At 46.4% G+C, this 21,581-nt stretch overlaps 1 protein-coding gene across 4 annotated transcripts in view; it reads left to right on the top strand.

Annotated features, from left to right (window-relative positions):
- HMGXB4 (HMG-box containing 4) overlaps positions 1-21,581 on the top strand; it is a 30,311-nt gene that overhangs the window by 1,960 nt on the left and 6,770 nt on the right. For 2 of the 4 annotated variants that reach the window (XM_019835464.3, XR_002744020.2), the window contains exons 2-8: positions 3,359-3,507; positions 3,722-3,800; positions 4,571-5,526; positions 17,203-17,284; positions 18,529-18,593; positions 20,083-20,188; positions 20,640-20,809. In XM_019835464.3, coding sequence (XP_019691023.2) covers positions 4,639-5,526; positions 17,203-17,284; positions 18,529-18,593; positions 20,083-20,188; positions 20,640-20,809 — 1,311 coding nt within the window. In that variant the 5' untranslated portion in view covers positions 3,359-3,507; positions 3,722-3,800; positions 4,571-4,638. Of the gene's footprint in view, positions 1-2,611; positions 2,711-3,358; positions 3,508-3,721; positions 3,801-3,906; positions 4,022-4,570; positions 5,527-17,202; positions 17,285-18,528; positions 18,594-20,082; positions 20,189-20,639; positions 20,810-21,581 lie in introns of those variants that run through there. The other 2 variants (XM_003989219.6, XM_019835465.3) reach the window with 2 other exon arrangements.

Here is a 21,581-nt window from a genome sequence, read left to right on the forward strand (position 1 = left end):
TAAATGTTGTCCTAACTCTGCCTTTCTTCCACACTATTGCCTGAGACTTCTTTATCTGGCTTCATCTTTCCTTTGTGAGTCAGCAACCCAAACTAACCCCTGAGCTGCAATAATACCTTGATTTTAAAGAATCTCGAAACGCAAGGTCCATCAATCTGCCCAAGCTGTGAGCAACAGAGTTCACTGTGTTTTAAGTTTTTTAAGCTCTTGGCTATTCCAGTTCTTTAGTGAATCAGCCTTGCCTTCAGGTCCCATTCATTTTTTTTTTTTTTCTCTCTCTATGGGTTATTTAATTCTGTAATGTATAAAATGCTCTTCAGCGTTTCTCTGAAAGTTTAAACAGGAGCAGGCCTAATTGCAATATGTCATGCCAATACCAGCATGTGTTTTCTGTATTTGCCCGTGCCTCTGAGGATCAGCTCCTAATTTTCTGTTCCCTTTCACAACTTTTTAAATCCACTGGTTGTTTTCCAAAGCAGTCAGTTAAGAGACCACGAACACTTTTTCACAGCTCTGAAGTCACATCGTGGTGTTCTCTCTCATACTGTCTTCAGAGGTACTTACTCCCATTTTGACTGTTAGACCGTTCCACTCTGGTTTATGTTAGTTTTGATGTTACTAAAAAGAAGGCCTGCCCGTACGTCTCAGGGCCTGCAGAAGTGCCTTGACAACAAATTGATGGCCATATTTGTGATCCCGAATGTTTAAGATTTTTTTCCTTATTATTTCTCAAACATTCTTAGCCAAAATTCATTTGGCATGAAAAACATTTAAAACTCTAGGTCTCAAGTTGCTGTATTTCTTGGCATTACCAGCCTGTGAAAACTAACGGGACCTTTATCTTTTTTTCTGATAAACTCAGTATATTTTAGTGCCAGTGAGAGGGTGTACTGTTTTCAAATGAATGGACGTAATTCCCTCGGACGTTCCCCCTTGCCTTACCGCCTGCAGTCTGCACCACTTGTGTGGAGAGGGGAGGGCAGTAATTTCTTTTTTTTTTTTTTTTTAATGAAATCTATTGTCAAATCGGTTTCCGTACAACACCCAGTGCTCATCCCAACAGGTGGGAGGGCAGTAATTTCTAGCTGAGAAAGTTGAATACTGGAACATGGAAATCTAGCTACAGTGGTGCAAGTTGCCTCGTGTTTCTACATGAGATCTGACCTTATAGCCCCTTCATTTCCTATGACAAGCCCTCAGAGCAAGCAGTTCTCCAGTTTATCACTCAAATAATCCAGCTGATTTGGTTTCTTTACTTCACTCTAGATACTCTTGACCTTGACCAACTCCATTCTTCATTCTCCTCAGGGAAGTGGAGAAGTACTTTTTTGTGTTACTTTTCTGAATGTTCCTTGTAAATCATTCTTGGTAATGCTTTTTCTCTTTGTACGCTCAACTTAGGCTTGTCTACGCACTGTATTTTATCTGACTCGTGCAGTTAAGTCTTCTCGTTTATCTTCGATGTAACTTAGGAAAGTTCCCCTTGTTAATCAGATTCTCTATCACGAAAGTTACACACTTCAGCATTGCCCATGCCCGCCTAAGGGATTGGCAGTGTCTCACCAGAGAGCCCGTCAGCATTTCTCAATCCCCTTATAGTAATGGAAATAAAATGAAATTTAAGTAAATAGCCAATCCAATCACCTTGTAAGCATTTCACTAACTGGATGAGAACACTTTTTGATATACTTAGTCTGTCATTTTTAAGTTTCCTGCAAAGACTTCCTGCAGGACTTGCGACATTACCTGTCCTTAAAGTATTTGAAGAACTTTATCCTAGAGTGCAGTCTACAGCTTGTCATTGTCAAAGTCATAGTAGACGTATAAACGTGAATGCCAGAAAAAGTTTAACGTCTTCAGAATAATACTTAGAACATTTACATTACGGTAACTCTTCAAATCAGTAAAAATCTTAATCACAAAAACTTCACCGCCAGTGGACAAATGAATTCTTCCTTATTTCCACCTAGCCTTTAACAGAGGCTTGATAGCCTTGAAAGCTGTCATGTGGCCAACCAATATAAGAAGTATACTTATTTTTATACCTCTGCAGTTTTGAGCAAATTCATACAGCCCAACAAAATGCAGACCAAAAAATTACACTGTAAAGTTATCCTTTCTGTTTAAACTGCAACACGATAGATTTTAGCCTGTTGCCAATCCGCATGGTAGGACTTTATGGTCTGGAATGTTTGCTGTAATCTGTCTTCCTCTGCATCCTGCTTTATCTGTGCATTTCATAACTGTGACTGAACCTATCCCTCTGACTTAATGTCAGTATTTACCATCTCGGTGTTGTCAGTCCTGTTGGCATTTCAGAAATTCTCATTAATTTTGAGGTATTTTTTATTCTGTGGGAGGTATTTTATATACTTCACCAAACCACAACTCTAACTCATAAGTCAAATCAAATTAAGCCCAGTACACTTCCACACTTCCTGCAGTCTCAACCCCGATACATTTACAAGCAGAATGAGGAGGTGACGAGACACTCCTTTATTTCTTGCTGCCCTTCCAGTCTGCCCTTGGATCACTACGCATTTCCATCTGGAAGGTTGCTTCTCCACAGTGATTTCGCATTACAGGAGGGTTTTCCTTCTTTGTTTCTCAGACCTGGTCCTGTAGACGGGAAGGAGCCTGGACACAGTGACACATTCACAAAGGCCCTGCAGGACCACCATGGCTTATGATGACTCCGTGAAGAAAGAAGGTATGACCCCTTAATCTGAGAAGCATTCCAAAGGGGGTTTCCTCTTCAATCCTTGCAGCCTGTGGACATAGAGACCAGGACTGGCCATCACAGCCTGGACTCCCAAGTGCTGGCCCAGAGCAGTATTAATGACACTCAGCCTCCACAACATCCCCCAACTGGGCCCATGGATGCGAAAACCAGGACAGGGTTCCAACACGAGAGTCTGAAATATAAGTCTCTAGTCTATTGGGGTGATCCCCTGCAGCACTCGTGGTCCTTGCCAGCTCCATGTGCAGGAGTCTGGGGATAAGAGTCACGTTTTGGACTCCCACAGAGCAGCACAGCGCATGAATCCTTATTCTTTTCAGCCTTACCTCTGCAAGTCTGTGTCCACCTGCCAAATCACAACTAAGAAACCATGTCTGAGGATGCACATTGGGCTTTGCATAGCGTGGAAGCATTGTTTCTTCAGGTTTGGTTCTTGTATTTGCAGCCAGGTCATCAAGAAATACACTTGTCCCCTTGGATCCTAGCCCCGTATGCCAGTGGGCTTCTTGAAACATTTTAACTTGGAAATGGAGGGCCTGTTGCCTTACATATGTGGTGACTTGGTTGCCACTTACTTAATCTTTCTCATTTCCTTTCCCAAATGAACCCGGCTTTTAGATTGCTTTGATGGTGATCACAGCTCTGAGGACACAGGACTAGCTGCTGGCCGAAGCCAACGAGAAAAGAAACGTTCTTACAAAGACTTTTTAAGGGAAGAGGAAGAAATCGCTGCTCAGGTCAGAAATTCTTCCAAGAAGAAGTTAAAGGTAAATTCTACACATTTGAATTAGGAAAGCTTTTAACTGTCTCACATCCTATTTCCTCATACTTGAAGAAAGAAGTTTATCTTAAAATAAACATTGTTGGCACCCGTTTGTAGTACTTCCCGTATTTTACTTTGTTTTCCAAAGTCAGAAATCAAAGAACAGCATCGGGCCCCGTCTTATTCGTTGGTCAATTCTTCTTCCTCTTCAATTCCAGGATAGCGAACTTTATTTCTTGGGGACGGACACGCACAAGAAGAAGAGGAAGCACTCCTCCGATGATTACTACCATGGAGGTGAGGAGGGAAGGGGCAGCAGGTGGGATGAACACATCACTGGTTCTTGGAGTCGGGGTAGGGGAAAGGGATCCAGATGTTGCTGACTCAGTGGCCTATTTAACAGGACAGTGGTTCTTGTTCTGAGTGCCGATAAACCAGTGTGAAGGAGGAGAGAGGTGGAGGGCTGGTATTTTGGAGGATTCAGCATAGAAGAACAGTCTTCATTTGTGATACACCAGGTACCAGGTTCCTTCTCCCCCCAATCATCCACTTCTCTTCTGCCCATGGTTACCTAGCATCCCTTTTGCCGTATGTAGTCCCGGGCCCTCGGGCCTGCACCTGTGGGTTACTTCTCAGTGCAGTGCATATCCACTCACAAGACCAGCCTCTCTTAGCTCTCTTACGCGCATAGCTGATGAGACTAACCCTTTACTAGAACGGGCTTGTCCTGAACACAGAAACAGATGACACTCTGTCTGCAGTGCAACCCAAATTGTGACTACTCATAATCCCACAGCTTAGTCCATTCTTCTGGGTCCGCTCTCTCTGGTTGCTCGTGAAGTCTCAGTGAAGAGAAACGACTTTAGTGGCGAGAACTGTGTCCGGGGTCAGGCAGAATCTACCAAGCCAAGAAGCACACGGGCGTCATCAGGAATCAGTTGAAGGGTCCCCCCTCAAATCATTTCTCTTAGCCTCTTGCTCGTGTTAGTTGAGTGTTTTGGGTGAGAGAGGAAACTTGTTGGAAGTTGGTTTGTCGTGTGGACATGACTTCTCTTGATTATTTCTAGATATTTCGTCTTTGGAATCGTCACAGAAGAAAAAGAAGAAGTCCAGCCCGCAGTCTGCTGATACAGCCATGGATCTGTTGAAAGCTATCACTTCCCCGCTGGCAACAGGCTCCAAGCCCTCCAAAAAGACAGGGGAGAAATCCTCCAGTTCTTCAAGTCACTCAGAGAGTAAAAAGGAACACCACAGGAAGAAAGTAAGTGGAGGCGGTGGGGAGCTGTCCCTGGAGGATGGCGGTTCCCACAAATCAAAAAAAATGAAACCGCTCTATGTGAACACAGAGACACTGACCCTTCGGGAGCCCGACGGCTTAAAGATGAAGCTCATTCTCTCGCCAAAGGAGAAGGGAAGCAGCTCGGTTGATGAGGAGTCTTTTCAGTACCCCTCTCAACAAGCGACGGTGAAAAAATCCTCTAAGAAATCAGCTCGGGATGAGCAAGGTGCTTTACTCCTAGGACACGAGTTACAGAGCTTTCTGAGAACAGCCCGGAAGAAGCACAAGTCCGCCTCGGACCCACACTCCTCTCCTGGCCCCGAAGGCGGTGGGTCGGATGCCTCCCAGTTCCCAGACTCCCACAGCGCTAACCTTGATCTTTCAGGACTTGAACCTATTCTGGTAGAATCAGACTCGTCCTCTGGTGGGGAGCTAGAGGCTGGGGAGCTAGTGATAGATGATTCCTACCGGGAAGTCAAGAAGAAGAAGAAGTCAAAGAAGAGCAAAAAGAAGAAGGACAAGGAGAAGCACAAAGAGAAGCGACACTCCAAGTCCAAGAGAAGTTCGGGACTTTCGGCCGCAGCAGTGGGAGAGGCCCCAGTGGCTCCCGGCCCTCCTCCCAGCGCCCCGCACGCTGGGGCGGCCGCCCCTCCCCCCCCGCTGCCCAGCCTCCACACAGACGGGCATGGTGAGAAAAAGAAGAAAAAGGAGGAGAAAGACAGAGAGAGAGAGAGAGGAGAAAAGGTAAACCATTCTTTAAAGTGCGGTGGGTAAGTGACGATGGTAGTAAGCGGACTTGGAATTCGGCAGCTGAGGGGAGCCGTGGCGAGTGTGGCCCCGTCCGGTGGGATGGCGTGAAATGTAAAATATTACCAGTGGCCAAGTGTGGCTGATGCGAAAATAAGAGCAGTCTTGATTATTCATGGGTTTTGTTTCTTTAATTTTTTTTAATGTTCATTTATTTTTGAGAGACAGAGACAGAGCACTAGTTGGGGAGGGGCAGAGAGAGAGAGAGAGGGATGCACAGAATCTGAAGCAGGCTTCAGGCTCTGAGCTGTCATCACAGAGCCTGATGTGGGGCTTGAACTCACAAACGGTGAGATCACGACCTGAACGGAAGTCAGATGCTTAACCAACTGAGCCATCCAGGCGCCCCAGATTCATGGGTTTTCTTAACGGAGCTGTTCTCCCATTGTGCCAGGCATAGGGTTAGGGACACCCTTGAAATTGGAATTCACGGAAGGAGCCAAACCCACTTTCTTTCACTCGGCAGCACTGGCTGCCTGGGGCAGTTGAGAGAGACTCAAGGTACCAGAGGTATTCTGTGAGCTTACTTTGAGAAACAGATTTTCAAAATGAGAAGAATAATGACCAGGTTAACAGAGTAAGGGAATGGCTTTCCACTAACTGTGCTTTCCACTTTCTGGTGTCAAATGTGTGTTCTTTCACCATGTGAGCGCCTGCTGTCTACCAGGCCCAGTGCTGTGGTTCTTGTTAAGAGGAGCAGAGCTGAGCGGGACCTAGCTCCCGACCTCAGGGAGCCCACAGATTGCTGAGGAGACAGGAATGAGAAATCAGCCAGCTTGGTTTAACTTCTTTCCCGCAACTTGAAAAACTTCCTAGCAGTTGTACAGTAGGGGCTGGTGACTATGTCATTACAGGTTTTCTTTGAAAAATAAACCTTTCCCCCCTGTTATCAAAGTAATTGCTATTGCAGAAATTTAGAAATCGAGAATCGTAGAAAGAAGCTCAGAAAGGTTAGTTTCGCCACCCGAGGCCAACCATTGGCTTCCTTTGTTTAGAGTTCTGCAAGATGAAATGTCAGATAAAGTCTGAAAGAGAAGCTGCTAAGAAGGAGAAAGTCAAGTATTTAAGAATTTCGAAATGGGAGCTTCGGTTCCGCCTGTGACGGGTACGGGTCATGTTTCCCACTGCAAAGAGTGGCTTTGAAGTGTGTATGTCTCACAAATGAAAAACAGAAGTGTACCTTCCGAGCCACGAATCAGTGTGCACGTCAAGAGCTGCATAGTCAGACACTGGGTCAGGTTTTATTCATTTATTTGCAAATTGCTTCGTGAAATCGTATGTACTCTGTGTAAGATGCCCTTTATCCTGAGAATTTCCATTCGCTAGTGATGTATGACAGTGCCATAAACTAATCGTACAGTGCTGAACGTAGGAGGTCAGGGTGGTCAGAGCTTACGGAAGAAAAAGGATTTCAGTACAGAGGCATCCAAGGTGGCAGAAAGACGTTTAGGAAGTAGCACAGCAAAACCACCGAACTCTAGTCCTGTGTTTCTAACTGCCTGATAAATATTGCCACCTGGATGCCTTGGGTCCCTCAGACCCACGTGTCACTGACTAAGCTCATCATCCCGTCGCCCAAACCTGCATCTCCTCCTCCATCTGCTTCTGTGTTCTGGGCCCTTCCAGTCAGCCCAGACTCAAAACTATATGCTGCGTCGTTTCTCTTGACGCTTTATTACGAAATTTTCCAAACCAAAAGCTTTGAAATGGTACAGTGAGCACAATATGCCCCCCAGTGAGATTCTGTAGTTATTATCTTGCCGTCTCCCTCATGAGACATCTGTCCATCCACCTTTTACAAAGTAGTTTGAAGTAAATTATAGATCTCTCACATCGCATCGCTGAACGCTTCAGCCTGCGTGTCATTAACTTAAGTTCATCATTTGTTGTCAGGACTTTTTTTTTTTCATGGTAGACTTACGTGCAGATGTGCATGGGGTCAGTCTACCACTGGGTGAGTTTTGACAAATGCATACGCCCGTGTGACCACACCTGTCAAGACAGACATTCCCATCGTCCCAAACAGCTTTCTCGTGCCCCTTGCCTGTCGGTCCCCGCCCCAGAGCCACCCACTGTTCTGGCTGCTTCCCAGTCTGATGGCGCATTTTTGCATCTCCGCCTCCCTGCTTTCCCTCTCCTGTAGCTCCACTCAAGGACTGTGCCCAATATCCTTCCTCCTTAATCATCCCCATGCCTTTATGTCCTCCGTTACCACTGTTCCATCCCGGACCTCATCCCTCCCTGTACGTAATGCAGTAAATGGCCTCCTTTCTGTTTCTTCTCCCATGCAATTACTACACCCTGATGCCAGAATGTTCTTAAGTACCACTTTGATGCCAACAGTCCTCTGGTTCAGCATCTTCAGTGGATCCTTCCCGCCTTCACATTCGACCCTAAGCTCCGAGAGGACCAGGGTCCTGTCTGTCACGCTCTCCACTTCATCCCTAGCACTGAACCCGCAGTCTGGCCCGCTGTATTTAGTCCATAGATGCTTGCTGAATGACTAAATATCAAAGTTAGTCCATAGATGCTTGTCGAATGAGTAGATAATCAAGGTCCAGACCCGAGGCCAAGCATCATAATTGTCTGTGATTTAGCCTTCAGCCTTCCTTCTCAGCTGTCCCCCTTAGTCGGCTTTACATGCACTGTGGGGAAACCATTCTTGGCCCCTACGTTCTTCCCTCTACTCCTCTGCTCATTTTTTGTAGTGATCTTCTTCCGTATTCTCCTTCCTATACTGAAGCTCTGCCTTCCCTTCAAGACCTAATCAAGTGCCGCCGCCTCCAAGACATGCTGCCCCTCCGGCCACAATTGTGACTTCCCCTGCCAGCTGGCTGTGGGAAGTCACTGCACTTAACTTTCCCTAACATTCGGGTTTTCTATGCATGTATTCCATTTCCCCTGTTAAAGACGGTAAGCTCCTTGAGGGTGCCGTAGCTCCTTAGGGGCTGTTGTGGTCACTTTACCGTCCCCTTCATCTCCTCAATGCCCTTGGTAGGCATTTTGTGATGCATGTAAAGTGAATGAAGTGGGTGCAGACCTAGTACTGAAAAGGTGTGTCAGGAGCAAATTGTAAGAATCTTGAATAGTTAAGCGCTTGGCAACGGGCACTTCGGGCTTATGGGCAGGACTTAGATATGCTCCACATGGTCGTGTAAGAAAAAATGATAGCGTGGCGGCAGGTGGGTGAGACCAAGGAGAGGTTGTGACAGACCGTGCAGGAGGTTATTATAGTCCAAGGTCTGGGGGACTGGAAAAGCCTGGTAGAGATTCAGAAGAGGCTCTGAAGGGAAAACCGATAAGGTCTGGCAGCAGGGCTTGGATCTGAGAAGGCGGAAACATACATGAGGGTAAAGGTGTCCCTTAAGATTTTGAACCTGGGTGCCTTGGAAAATAAAATTATAATCTCTTCAAGTGTGGGACTTCCTTATAATTCCCCCACGGGGCTAGCAGTTGCTAGTAAAAAATGAACGGTAGTTTACAGCAAAAATTGTATTAGGACTCAGCATTTGATCGTGACTATCCAAACCTGAAGTAGTCATACTCTGAATGTAATCATTTATTTATCCAGCAAATACTTATGGAACACGTACCATGTTGTTTTAAACCGGACCTCTGCATAAAAATTTCTCGTGGGGTTTAAAAAAAAAAAAATTCCTTTCCCGGGTTTTATTTCAGTATAGAAAAGAACTAAAAGTCCACCTAGAGGTCAAAAGGAAAGCTTTAGGAATAGCGTCCCCCCAGACTACAGCGAGCAGAGGCTGGCTCTCCCACTGGTAGAAACACGGAAAGCCTCTGTGCACTTCCTGCTTGGATCCTATGACCAGCACTGGCACAAAAGTAGAGAAGCGAGAAGGATGGGTCTTTTGGGAGAAGATAAGTCAGGTTTAGATTTTTTTAAGATATAAGCGTGAAGCGATTCAAGGCTAAGAGTGTGGGCTGGGGAGCCACACCACTTGGGTTCAAAGCCTGGCTCTGCCACTTACAAGCTGTGTGCTATTGGGCAAGTGACATAACTTCTCCACGTACAAAGTGTGGATGGTGGGGCGCCTGGGTGGCTCAGTTGAGCGTCCAACTTCAGCTCAGGTCCTGATCTTGTGGTCCGTGAGTTCGAGCCCCACATCAGGCTCTGTGCTGACAGCTCAGAGCCTGGAGCCTGCTTCAGATTCTGTGTCTCCCTCTCTCTCTCTGTCCCTCCCTTGCTCATGCTCTGTCTCTCTCTGTCTCAAAAATAAATTAATAAAAACATTTAAAAAAAAATTTTTTTTTTTTTAAAAGAAGGTGTGGATGATGACAGACCTACCTGATAGGGTCGTTAAGGGTTAAATGAGGCAATAATACATGTAAAAGGCAGCCAACCCACAGGGGCACCATTGGGTTGTTTTTTTGTTTTTTTTAAGAGTTTTAAGTAACCTTTGCACCCAATATGGGGCTTGAACTTACAACCCCCAGATCAAGAGTCACATCCTCTGCTGACTAAGCCAACCAGGTGCCCCTGGATATTTTACATTTATTACATTTACTTCAAAAGAAACAGCAGTGTGTGACATCTGTCAAACACCTTGGGAACTACCAGCTCGAGGTAATTCATGGTTGCTACGTCTTATCACACGACATTCCTTTCAATAATGCCCCGTCTTTTCGAAGCTGGTCTTCTGTGATGGCTGTGATAAAAAGCAAGTGCCATGTGAAAAGCCATGTGGGCACCCAGCTAAGTCTGGGAACTGTGGCTCTGCACATTAGTGAGCGTTCAGTAGGAGCTGTTTTCAGTGTCCTCTCGGAGAAGTTCCAGAGAGCGATAGACACGCAAGAGCTGGGGCTCAGCAGAGCAGGTGGGGCTCGGGTGAGGGTGGGGCGCTCCTGCACAAGAAATGAGGTCCCTGAGCAGAGAGCGCAGAGCAGAATCTGGTACGGTGCGCACAACGGGGCGCCGGAGAAGGCAGAGGGGGCCGCTGTGTGGGAGGAGAAACCAGAGAGGGGTCAGCGTGGCAGAAGTGAAGAGCAGACCGTTGGGGAGTAGACTGGACTCCCACTAGAGGGAGGAGGAGTTCACGTGCGGCAGGGAGAGTGGGAGTCCATGCAGGAGTGAGAAGCGAGGGCAGCAGGGGTGGCACTCTCACCGGGTAGTCTTGATACAGACCAGGGGATTGAACTCTGTCTCCGGTGGAAGGTCACACTCTCAGTGTTGAGCTGTGTTTGGGGAGTGGCTTTTTGTTGTCGTGTTTGCGTGCTTGTGCGTTGGCTCATTGTTGAATCCCGCTTTCTGAGAAGGGGTAGCGAAGTCATCTGGTAACGTCTTGATGATTTCCCCCTGGGATCATCCCGTGGAGGGGAAGCTCTTGTTCATGCCGGTAACGTTTCAAAGACACCTTACTTTGGGTTTTGCTAAATCACTAAAAGCCCATTCGCTGCCATTCAGAATAATATCTGTGATGTTGCCGCTCCAGAGGCACGCCTTCGGTTATCTGTATGTTTCCAGAATGTTCATACTTCCTGTAAGCAAGCCGAGGCCAGCCAGGTGGCCTTGTGTCTGGCTCACTCAGGCGTTGTTGCTGATGGAGTAGCACACTGACTCGTGGCACTGCGTGTGTCCTCTCGCTGATGACACTGAAGCTGAGGTACAGCATCGATACGGTAGAAGTCAGCCGCTGCCCTCTACCGAGTGCCTGCCGTGCGCCAGTGTCTCTTCGGCATCTGACCTCTCGGACTGCCTTGACTGATAGGAGAAGCCGAGAAGACAAGACGAGGGTGTTAGCATAGGTCTCCTTAACCCCAAGCCTGGACTTTCTCAACTCTTGCCACGTGCCCTTCTGAAGCCTCAAGAGACGGTTGTCCGGTGCCATGTGCCTTCATCGCAGCCAACGGTAGGTTCTGGGGTAAAGGAAACCGATGCGGCGGCCAGCGTCTCAACTAGTGTCTGAGATTCGTCCCACTGAGGTGCACAGACCTTGTTTGTAAGTCGAGTGTGATGAAGCGCAGACAGCTTGGGCTCACACGCGGCCGTCCTGGGTCCTTGTCCTAGTCTGCTGCTTAACCAGCTGTGCTCTCCAGCGATGCTTCCTCCCTGCTCGCTTGTAAAACGCAGTTGTGTATACGCGCAACACGCTCCGCACGGGCCCGTCTCCGGAAACAGCTGCGGTTGCACTTACCGTTGCTTCTGTCCTAAGTTCTTCAAAAGCAGAAAGTAAGCTTGAAAACATCTTTCTTAAGCTTTTCTTCTCAACCGGTCGTTTCACATGACCTCGACGAAGCAAGGAGACGATGCTTTTATGGTTTTCTTTGGCTTTGCTTCATAATATAACACCCACCTGATAGGAAGCAGACTCTGCATTTATCCCACCTGTCTGGGCAACAGTTAAGATCTAGAAAGAAAACAGCGTTTCCAAGGAGCAAAAGCCAGCACCCTTCAGCCCGCTGGAGCGCTTCCTGGGCAGGGGAAGGAACGCTGGCCAGAGAGGCGTCGCCGGACCTCCCTGACCCTGTTCCGTTCTTTGCAGAAGAGCGAACATACCTGGCCCACCTCACGTGTGGGGGTGCCCTGAAAATCAGATGAGGGAGTGGAGGGGACTCACGCTCCTCCCCTTTGGCACACAGTCCTCAGACTTTGTTATCCATCTTGTACGTATTCTGCACAACGTAAGTTGTGCCGGGCACGCGCCGGGTGCTATGGATTAAAGACGAGTAAGTGCAGTGCCAGCGTCCTGCCAACTCCGAGCTTTGGGTGTAGGAAGAGGGGTCGGAAAGTATTCAGTGCGTCGAGCCCCCCCCCCCCCCCCAGGCACGTGCCGAGGGAGCACGGGGGGGAGCCTGGGGTGCCAGAGAAGGTTCCCTCCAGCGGCACGTATCATCTGAACCAGATCTCAGGGCCAGCTAGGAATTATCAGGTGGAAGTGAGGAGTGGGCTTTCAGGCAAGGAGTGAAAGATGCGTTGAAGGGACTGAGATGCCAGGAGGCAGAGGATGTTCAGAGAAGCACAGAAGTGCGCATGCGTGTGTGCGCGTGTGTGAGATGGAGGCAGCAGAAGTTCGGGAGTAACCGTGTGGAAGGAGGAAGCATTGCTGCACCTGCCTCCGAGGACGGGGCGGTGGAGCTGGGGGAGCGATCGTAAGCCACGACCACAAGAGTCTAGCTGTGGTTTCAAATGCGTCCCGAGCGCTGCACTAGGCGTTCGTCGGTGGTATTTCGGTGAGTCTCCACAAGAACCCGGTGAGGCGTAGACGTTCTCCTCTCCGTCTCCCAGAAGCAAGCTCAAGGGAGCGAAGTAACCTGCCCAGGGCACAGTCCTGTTCAGGGGCAGAGCGGGACTCTGAACCCACGATCTTTGTGATTGTGGGGCCCGTGCTCCTTCCGTTATACAGAGAGGATGTCTGCCTTCCACCCAGTGGTGCGCCGTGAGAGATGGCGCAAGTGCAGAGTGCGTTTTAGGAAGATTTCCGTTCAGAACGGTTCAGGTAGAAGCTTTGCTGTGAAAACCTTACTTCTCTGGCACCCTCTCCTTTAGCCAGATCAGATTTAGGGATCTCGGTCAAATTAGTTCAGGAGAACATCAGGTGGTATCGTGGTTACAGGCGCGGGCTTCGAAGCCAGACCGGCTGCGTTTGGACGCTCGCCCCGCCACTCCTGCATGTCTGACCCTGCATCTCGGTTTCCTCATCTTTAAAATGGCAGGAGTGGGGCGCCCAGCTGCCTCAGTCAGTTGAGCGTCCGACTTCGGCTCAGGTCATGATCTCACGGTTCGTGAGTTCAAGCCCCACATCGGGCTCTGTGCTGACAGCTCGGAGCCTGGAGCCTGCTTCAGATTCTGGGTTTTTTTAATGGCAGGAATGGGGCGCCCAGCTGGCTCAGTCAGAAGAGCATGTAACTCTCAGCCTTGGGGTCATGAGTTGGACCCCCATGTTAGGTACACAGATTACTTTTAAAAGTTAAAAAAAATTTTAAATAAAACGGCAGTAATAATGGAATTTACCTCACAGGGTTGTTGCAAGGTTTAAGTGAGTTTCTAGAGATAACACTGTCCTACAGCACCTCCTATACGGTATTAGTATTAATGAAGCACTTGTGTTCTTGTCATCAGCAGAAGAAAGCCAAGTTTTATTTTTAAGATTCGTAAGTTATGTTTTGCCTTAATCCCCAAGTGTTTTAGCCTTTAAAAGTTCTTAAACCAGGGGCGCCTGGGTGGCGCAGTCGGTTGAGCGTCCGACTTCAGCCAGGTCACGATCTCGCGGTCCGTGAGTTCGAGCCCCGCGTCGGGCTCTGGGCTGATGGCTCAGAGCCTGGAGCCTGTTTCCGATTCTGTGTCTCCCTCTCTCTCTGCCCCTCCCCCGTTCATGCTCTGTCTCTCTCTATCCCAAAAAAAAAAAAAAAAAAAAAAAAAAGTTGAAGAAAAAATAAAAGTTCTTAAACCAGAGTCTTGGGTGGGCTTGAAGAGGGATTTTCATCAGATTGTCAAAGAGTTCTATTTCCCAAAGGAGTTAAACATGACTACTTTATAAAAAGCATTAAGAAGTTTACTCTTTGAGGGATTCCTGGAGGGATCTGTCGGTTAAGTGTCTGACTCTTGATTTTGGCTTAGGTCAAGATCCCAGGGTCATGGGGTTGAGCCCTGCATTGGGCTCTGTACTGAGCGTGGAGCCTGCTTGAGATTCTCTCTCTCCCTTTGCCCCCTCCCCCACTCGCACTCTCTCTTTCTAAAAGGAAAAAAAAGTTACTCTTTGAAAGGTCTTGATACAGCGATACATGTCATCAAACACTTAAAAGGAGGTTATGGCTGCAAAATTACAACATTGTGAGTCACAGTGGATCTGTTGGCAGATCATCTGCTACTAATAGTAAAGTATCCAAGTTTTTGAAATACTAACATTTTATTAGGGGGAGTCAACATTGTTCCCGATGTAACCACTGAGATCCACTTGCAGTAGTGTATGTTTTCTTGCATTAGGAAGTCTAGAGTGGAATTACTGGCCTTGTATCTGGAGTCACATGGAAATGTTTTGTGTGCATAGAGATCATCCATTATTTGTATATTTCTAACTACTAAACTACATTTAGAAAAATCTTTGTGCCCTGGAAAAAGTTTAACTGTTGAGTTTGAATTCCGAACTTTAGGTCCACAGACAGGAGTTGCATTTTGCACAGTGGTTAGGTTCTAAGGTCAGCACCTAAGGTGGGAATTGTAAGTAGTTCAGGTTCCCTGAAAACCCCTCAGGAAGGCTGGCTTCACAACCAAAAGGTGACAGACTGCGGGTCCAACAGAACGTCAGCCCAGTGCAGCTGGGTCCTTCTCGGCACCAGGTGAAGTCATTGGCTTAGGCTCAGAAGCCATAATTATTATTTTTTCAATTACGTTAGCTACACGTGTCAGAATCACACTTGGGTAGTGAGTTGTGCACACTGAAAGAGACATACAGGAGTTCTCCAGGACAAGCAGGTGTATGTTCTTTGTCACACTCGCTCCAAGGAATAGGTTCGTAGCATAGAATCACCCCAACTAATCAGTCAATCCATCTCTCTCTCTCTCTCTCTCTCTCTCTCTCTCTCTCTCTCTCTCTCTCTCTCTCATAAATGGCCAAATATAGAACTTACATGAACTCCTGTCTATGTAGTGCCCCTCCATTGTATCTGGGGCCCAATAAAGGGGGATTTGAAAGAAGGGAGCGTTAGTTAAAAACCTTGGAACATTTGGGGATATGAAGCTGCTCCTAAATTACTAACCAAACGCAGCACCCAGAACTCACTTCTGTCGCGTCTCTAAACAGGACTGGCTTCACCAGTAGAATACTAAAAATAGGACCTTCACTATTTAAACGAAACTGTTAAAGTAAAGGCCTTGCTGCTATTTTCTTTACCTGATTTAGGCCAGATGATTTCACTTTATCATCCTTCTCCAAAATTCCCTATTTTTAAAAAAAGCTTGTATTGGCCTTTTGGATGCTACAACTTCTATTTTGAAAGATACAGAGGGAATAGAAAAGAACTTATAGTAGTTTTCCATAGGAGCATAACAAATTACCGCAGATTTAGCAGTGTGCAACGACATCCACTGTTATCTCCCAGTTCTGTACCTCGGAAGTCCAGATAGGGCTCAGCTGGGCTCTCAGTCTCTCCCAACACTGAATCAGGGTTTGGGCCAGAACTGTGTTCTTCCCTGAGGCGAGCGAGGGCTCCTTCCTCTTCAGGTTGTTGGCAGTTCGTTCATGTTGTCGGCAGTATTCCGTTCTTTATAGTTGTAGAACTCATGGCAACCTCTTTTCCTAAAGTTCAGGGTCAGTATGTCTGATGTTGTGTCTCATCCCTTTCAAGGGCTCACCTGAGTGACCGTGGTAAGTCAGGCTGAGTCAGGATGGTCTCCCTTTTGATTAAGTAAGATTCATCGGGACCTAAACTAGTGTGCAAAGTCCCTTTTGCCATACAACGTAACAGCCACGGGAATGATAGCCCGCCACATTCACCAGTCCTACTCACGCTCACAGGGATGGCACTATACGGGGCATGTGACCAGGGGGCAGAAATCTTGGGAGCCGTCTTGGAATTCTGCCTGCCACAGAAGTGATGCTGTCATAACGTTACTGCGTACCTACTGAAGTGCCACATACTGTTTGATTAATTCCCACCTTGGAGTTAAAATGGTATTATCCAAGTTTTACTCACAGGAAAACTATAGCTCAGGGAGATGAAGCAGTTTGTGTGGCTAACAAATAGTGTGGTCAGGATTCTGAACCACATCAGTTAGCATCCAAAGCCCAGGCTCTGGTTATTTTGTCACATTATCTCGCTAAATCCTGTCACTCCTTCCTCCCTGCTTGCGGAGGTGTCACAATACAGTAAAGAATAAACATGCTCCAAGTAACACAAAGCAATTTGTTGAAGTGAGACAGGTTCATCTTACGTTGACTACCAAAGAATTGTTTTCAATTGTTTACCTGCTTCCCACATTGGACCACAAGAATGTGAATAATAAAATAATGATAAACTACAACTAACAGGAAAAGCAGGATCAGGGAAATTATAACACTAGAAATCAAAACCAGAGGAACAAAACAAACAGATTTGGCTCTTGGCTTTCTGGTCCCAAAGTAAAGGGAAATAATATGATTCTTCTTTTCAAAGATGAGAAAAATAGACGCTCCAGGAGAGGCAAAGATTTTCTCAGCACAGAGTTCTCAAACACATGACGTGGGATTGTATATAGGTGAATGAAGGGCTTTACAAGTAATTATCAAGTAGCTGCAACAACGTGAAAGATCTAGAAATGATTTAGCATGTGGTTTTTACCTTCTGAAGTAAAACTGGGGGTGCCTGGCTAGCTCAGTCAGTAGAGCACGTGACTCGATCTCGGAGTTGTGAGTTCCAGCCCCGCTTTGGGTATAAAGATTACTAAAAACTAAAATCTTTTAAAATAAAAGTAAAGCTGATGTGCATTAATTAAATACTAAGTATCATTAAAAGTGAAACATAATTAAAAGTTATCCTGTTTAGGAAGCTGGTTAGTGGTTCCGAACTGTTCCCTAGATGAAAAAGTATAGGTCTCTTTTCTGTTTTGTGACCGTGGCTTCAGGGTTGCTCAACCTGTGTTCTAATGAAGTCTTCCCCTGTTCTGTTTCCACGTGACACCAGCCAAAAAAGAAGAACATGTCTGCCTACCAGGTGTTCTGTAAAGAGTATCGTGTAACCATCGTGGCTGACCATCCAGGTATAGGTAAGGACATTTCTCATCCTCAGCTTTGTTCTGTCCGTCTTTATCTCAGAAACAGTGCAGTGAATTCAGCCAGTCAGCAGGCAGCTTCTTCCTATGGTACTGAAATACCACAAAGCTCATGTTTCTTCCCCCCTCTTGCCCTGTTCTGAAGTCACTTTAGGTTCTGCCTTAGTCCACCCGTCCCTGGAAGAGATAAGCTTTCTGTTTATATCCCTCAAAGTGAGAAAATGGGACACTGAATAAAACTAAATGTTAGGGAGCCCTGCACATAAACCTGCAGTTGTTCGCTGCTGTGATTCCCCGGCTGACCTTTCCCTCTGGCCCCTGGGTGTGAGTTACAGCGAGGCGACTTGCATTGCTTCTGTCCGTCTCTGTGTCAGAAGTTAGCGAGGTGAGAGAAACACTCTGCCACAGACCTTGACAAGTCACGTAACCTCCACAGATCTCATTTGCCTGATGGGTACAGTGGCTTCACAACCTTCTCATCGAGGTTGTTGTGAGGCCCACGTGAAGCACCGTAGCAGATAGGAGCGCTTTATAAAGCATGACCTTGCTGTGCCGATGGAAGGGCAGCGTTACACTTCTCAAGGGTTGCTTCTGGGCTACTCGAGGGAAATTCCTCTTTGGTTCTCCGCTCTCAAAACTTGGTAAAAATCTAACGTTTTCTATCAAATTCTACACAACACATCTTCTTTAACCTAAGTGGATAAGCTCTGTATAATGAGGTCAAATTGAAAGGCCCCCGAAAGAGGCTGAAGGGATAAATCTCTGGAGAATAGGTGTGTGAGAATCTGAGCCTATCTCATGACCACCCAGTAGCCCCTTCCTTCCCTAGAGAAAAGAAGCAAGACAAGCGTTGGGGTTTTAGTGTGGTTTTCTGAAAGAACCTTGTGCTATTTAAATCTGAGCTGGGGGGGCACCTGGGTGGCTCAGTCGGTTGAGCGTCCGACTTCAGCTCAGGTCACGATCTCGCGGTCCGTGAGTTCGAGCCCCGCATCGGGCTCTGGGCTGATGGCTCAGAGCCTGGAGCCTGCTTCCGATTCTGTGTCTCCCTCTCTCTCTGCCCCTCCCCTGTTCATGCTCTGTCTCTCTCTGTCTCAATAATAAATAAAATGTTAAAAAAAAAATTAAAAAAAAAAAAAAATCTGAGCTGGGAATTCCTTCTAGTTTTTGCTCTTATCAATCTTCTGTTTGATTTATAGTCCAACCTTTACTGTGTCGCGTTTTTTACCCTTTCATGCCAGACTTCGGGGAACTTAGTAAAAAACTGGCTGAGGTGTGGAAGCAGTTGCCAGAAAAAGACAAACTGGTAAGTACGCTTTCTTACGAACGCAGTTTTCATTGCTTTGTGCCTTGCAAAATATGTAATTCTTCTGTAGGCCATCAAGCCAACAGTGAAAATGGTGAAAACAAATTATAGATCAATAGAAAATGGTTTGACAGGGGCGCCTGGGTGGCTCAGTTGGGCGTCCGACTTCAGCTCAGGTCATGACCTCATGGTCCGTGGGTTTGAGCCCCACATCGGGCTCTGTGCTGACAGCTCAGAGCTTGGAGCCTGCTTCGGATTCTGTGTCTCCCTCTCTCTCTGCCCCTCCCCCGCTCATGCTCTGTCTCTCTCTGTCTCAAAAATAAATACAAACATTAAAAAAAAAAATTAAATAAAAAAAATTAAAAAAGAAAATGGTTTGGCAGAGGGCATTAACACTGGCTGGTGCCAATTTACTCTAGTGTGGATCTAACTGCAGGGAGGCTGTCTTTTCTAGACTCATCTAGTTGTTTTCCAGCAGCCTTCCATTTGAGCCAAAAGGTGACCTGAGTTGGGGAGTGATGAAGGGTTAAAAGAGAATCTAAGATCAGACCCCTTTCCTGCAAACAGCCACTGGTCAGTAAAGGTCCGAGAACTGAGGAAGGTCATCTGCATCATGGTTACTGCAAATGAGAAAAATATGGGCTGTGTTTACTAGGTGAGTGGCTTGCAGGCCATCATCCTCATCAGCCAATACCAAATAACATACCCTCCTATCAGGAAGCCGGCAACACAATGATAACTAGTTCTACTGGAATCATTCACAGTCACTTTTCAACTGGGTGATGTGAAGGTTGGTCTAGGAACTAGAATTACCGTCTTTCTTTACAGCACAGCTCATCTGGGTGAAGCAGTGAAATTATTGTCACCTGGGTAGGTTATCTTTACTTTCTGTTTTCCGTGTCATTGTCATCCTGTTATTGGCATTGCCAACCAGCAGGTCAGAAGAACTGTTTGGACCACATGGACATCATACCGAGCTTGGTGTTTACCCTATGATTTTCCATTTCGACCTCCGAGTGATCTCAAATCTCTTCTGAGACCTAACCATTAGCATGGAGGAACGTTTGCAGTCCTGTACTTAGGTATCACTGTAGTCACCATCTGAAGCCTGTTTGGTAACCCTCAGCGTAAAAGTTAGCATTAAGAGGCGCCTGGGCGGCTCAGTCAGTTGAGCATCCAGCTTCCACTCAGGTCATGATCTCACAGTTCGTGATTTCAAGCCCCGCATCGGGCTCACTGCTATCAGCATTGAACCCGCTTCGGATCCTCTCTACCACCCATCCCCCTCAGCCCCTCCCCTACTCATGTTCTTTCTCAAGAATAAACATTTAAAAAAAAAAAAAAAAGTTAGCATCAACCCTCTGTCTGCCCCCCTCCAGGATTTCCTTTCCCTTTCTTTTCTTCATTCTCCCCTTCCGTGACTGCTTTCCCTTGTATGTTTTGTCCGGATTCATTTATTGTAACTTGCTTTGCCCTGATCTGATTGCAGATTTGGAAGCAAAAAGCTCAGTATCTGCAACACAAACAGAACAAAGCAGAAGCTACAACTGTGAAAAGAAAAGCCTCCTGCTCGGAAGTTCCCGTGAAAGTAAAAGGTAGGGGCTCCGACCTCTTTTCCTGAGAGCATGGTGAATTTGGCTTCCTAACCAGGAAATTGGGAGTGCAGCCTATATCAGAAGCAGATCTTGATACCCACATATTATCACTGAATATTATAGATTGCAAAAAAAAAAAACAAAATTAGAAAATATAAATCAGAAGTCATCAAACTTTTTCTAAAAAGGGGCAGAGAGTAAATATTTTAGATCTTGTGAGCCAAAGGCACTCTCTGTCACATATTCTCCTTTATTTTTTCTACAACCATTTAAAAATGTGAAGCCATTCTTAGCTCACAGGCTATGCAAAAACATGTACAGATTTGGCCCACAGTCCACGGTTTTGCTAAGGCCTGGTATAGGTCGTAACAGGGGGAAATCAGGAAGAAGATTTTTGTGGTGTTCCAGGCCATGGGTAAGCTTTATCTCTCTATTTCGTCTCTGTTCTCAGCTTCCTCTGCAGGAGTACTGTCTCCCCAGAAGAAATCCCCACCCACCACCATGCTGTTACCAGCCTCGCCAGCCAAAGCCCCTGAGACAGAGCCCATTGATGTCGCTGCTCATCTACAGCTGCTGGGAGAGTCCCTAAGCCTCATTGGACACCGCCTGCAGGAAACCGAGGTGAGTGGCACTATAAGCATAGCTCTAGTTTCTGATACAGTGTGAATCTGTTTGCTCTTCCATGTGCACCCAGTGAGCAACTACTACTCTTTTGTGCGAGATTATGCCAGGTGCTAAGGACAGAGTGACAAGATACGTCCTCGTGAAAACCCCTAGAGATAAGGAATCTACTGGCTGTCAAAGTCTACCCTTACCCCATCCTGTTGAACAATGGCACAAAAAGAAGTTAGGTATTCTATGGTTTTTTTCCCCAATTTTTATTGAGATACAATTGACCTATAATCCTGTATTTTGATTTTTTAAAAATGCAGTGGAAAAAGTGAATACAAATCCCATGGAAGTTTTGATCATTGGTACTTCTAAGAGAGTTTCAATTTTTCTGCACAATTCCAGTAAGGTCTTAAATAGAGTAAATTGTATAGGGGATTAAGGCTTCCTCTACTTCTCTGAAAATAAGCAGCAAATAGGGAAAAATAGGGAAATTGAGGTTCTCAAGCTCTTTATTACTGCGTGCTCGAATTATCCCGTGCTGTGTGCCCGAGGGAGATCTTTGTCCTTTTAAGCTTCAATTTCAAAATCACTTAACCTGAAAAGCTGTCATGTTCCATTTCTATTACCATATTCAATTTCTAATCATATTACCCCCTTGGCTAACCCAGTCGTGTAGTATTTCACTTTTCCACTGGGTCCTGATAGGACATTTCCGCAAAGAAATCAGTCTCCGCTACTAAAGCCATAAAAATCAGTGTAGGAATATAAAACTATTCACTGG

The sequence above is a fragment of the Felis catus genome, chromosome B4, assembly GCF_018350175.1.
Source record: "Felis catus isolate Fca126 chromosome B4, F.catus_Fca126_mat1.0, whole genome shotgun sequence".
NCBI classification, from domain to species: Eukaryota; Metazoa; Chordata; class Mammalia; order Carnivora; family Felidae; genus Felis; species Felis catus.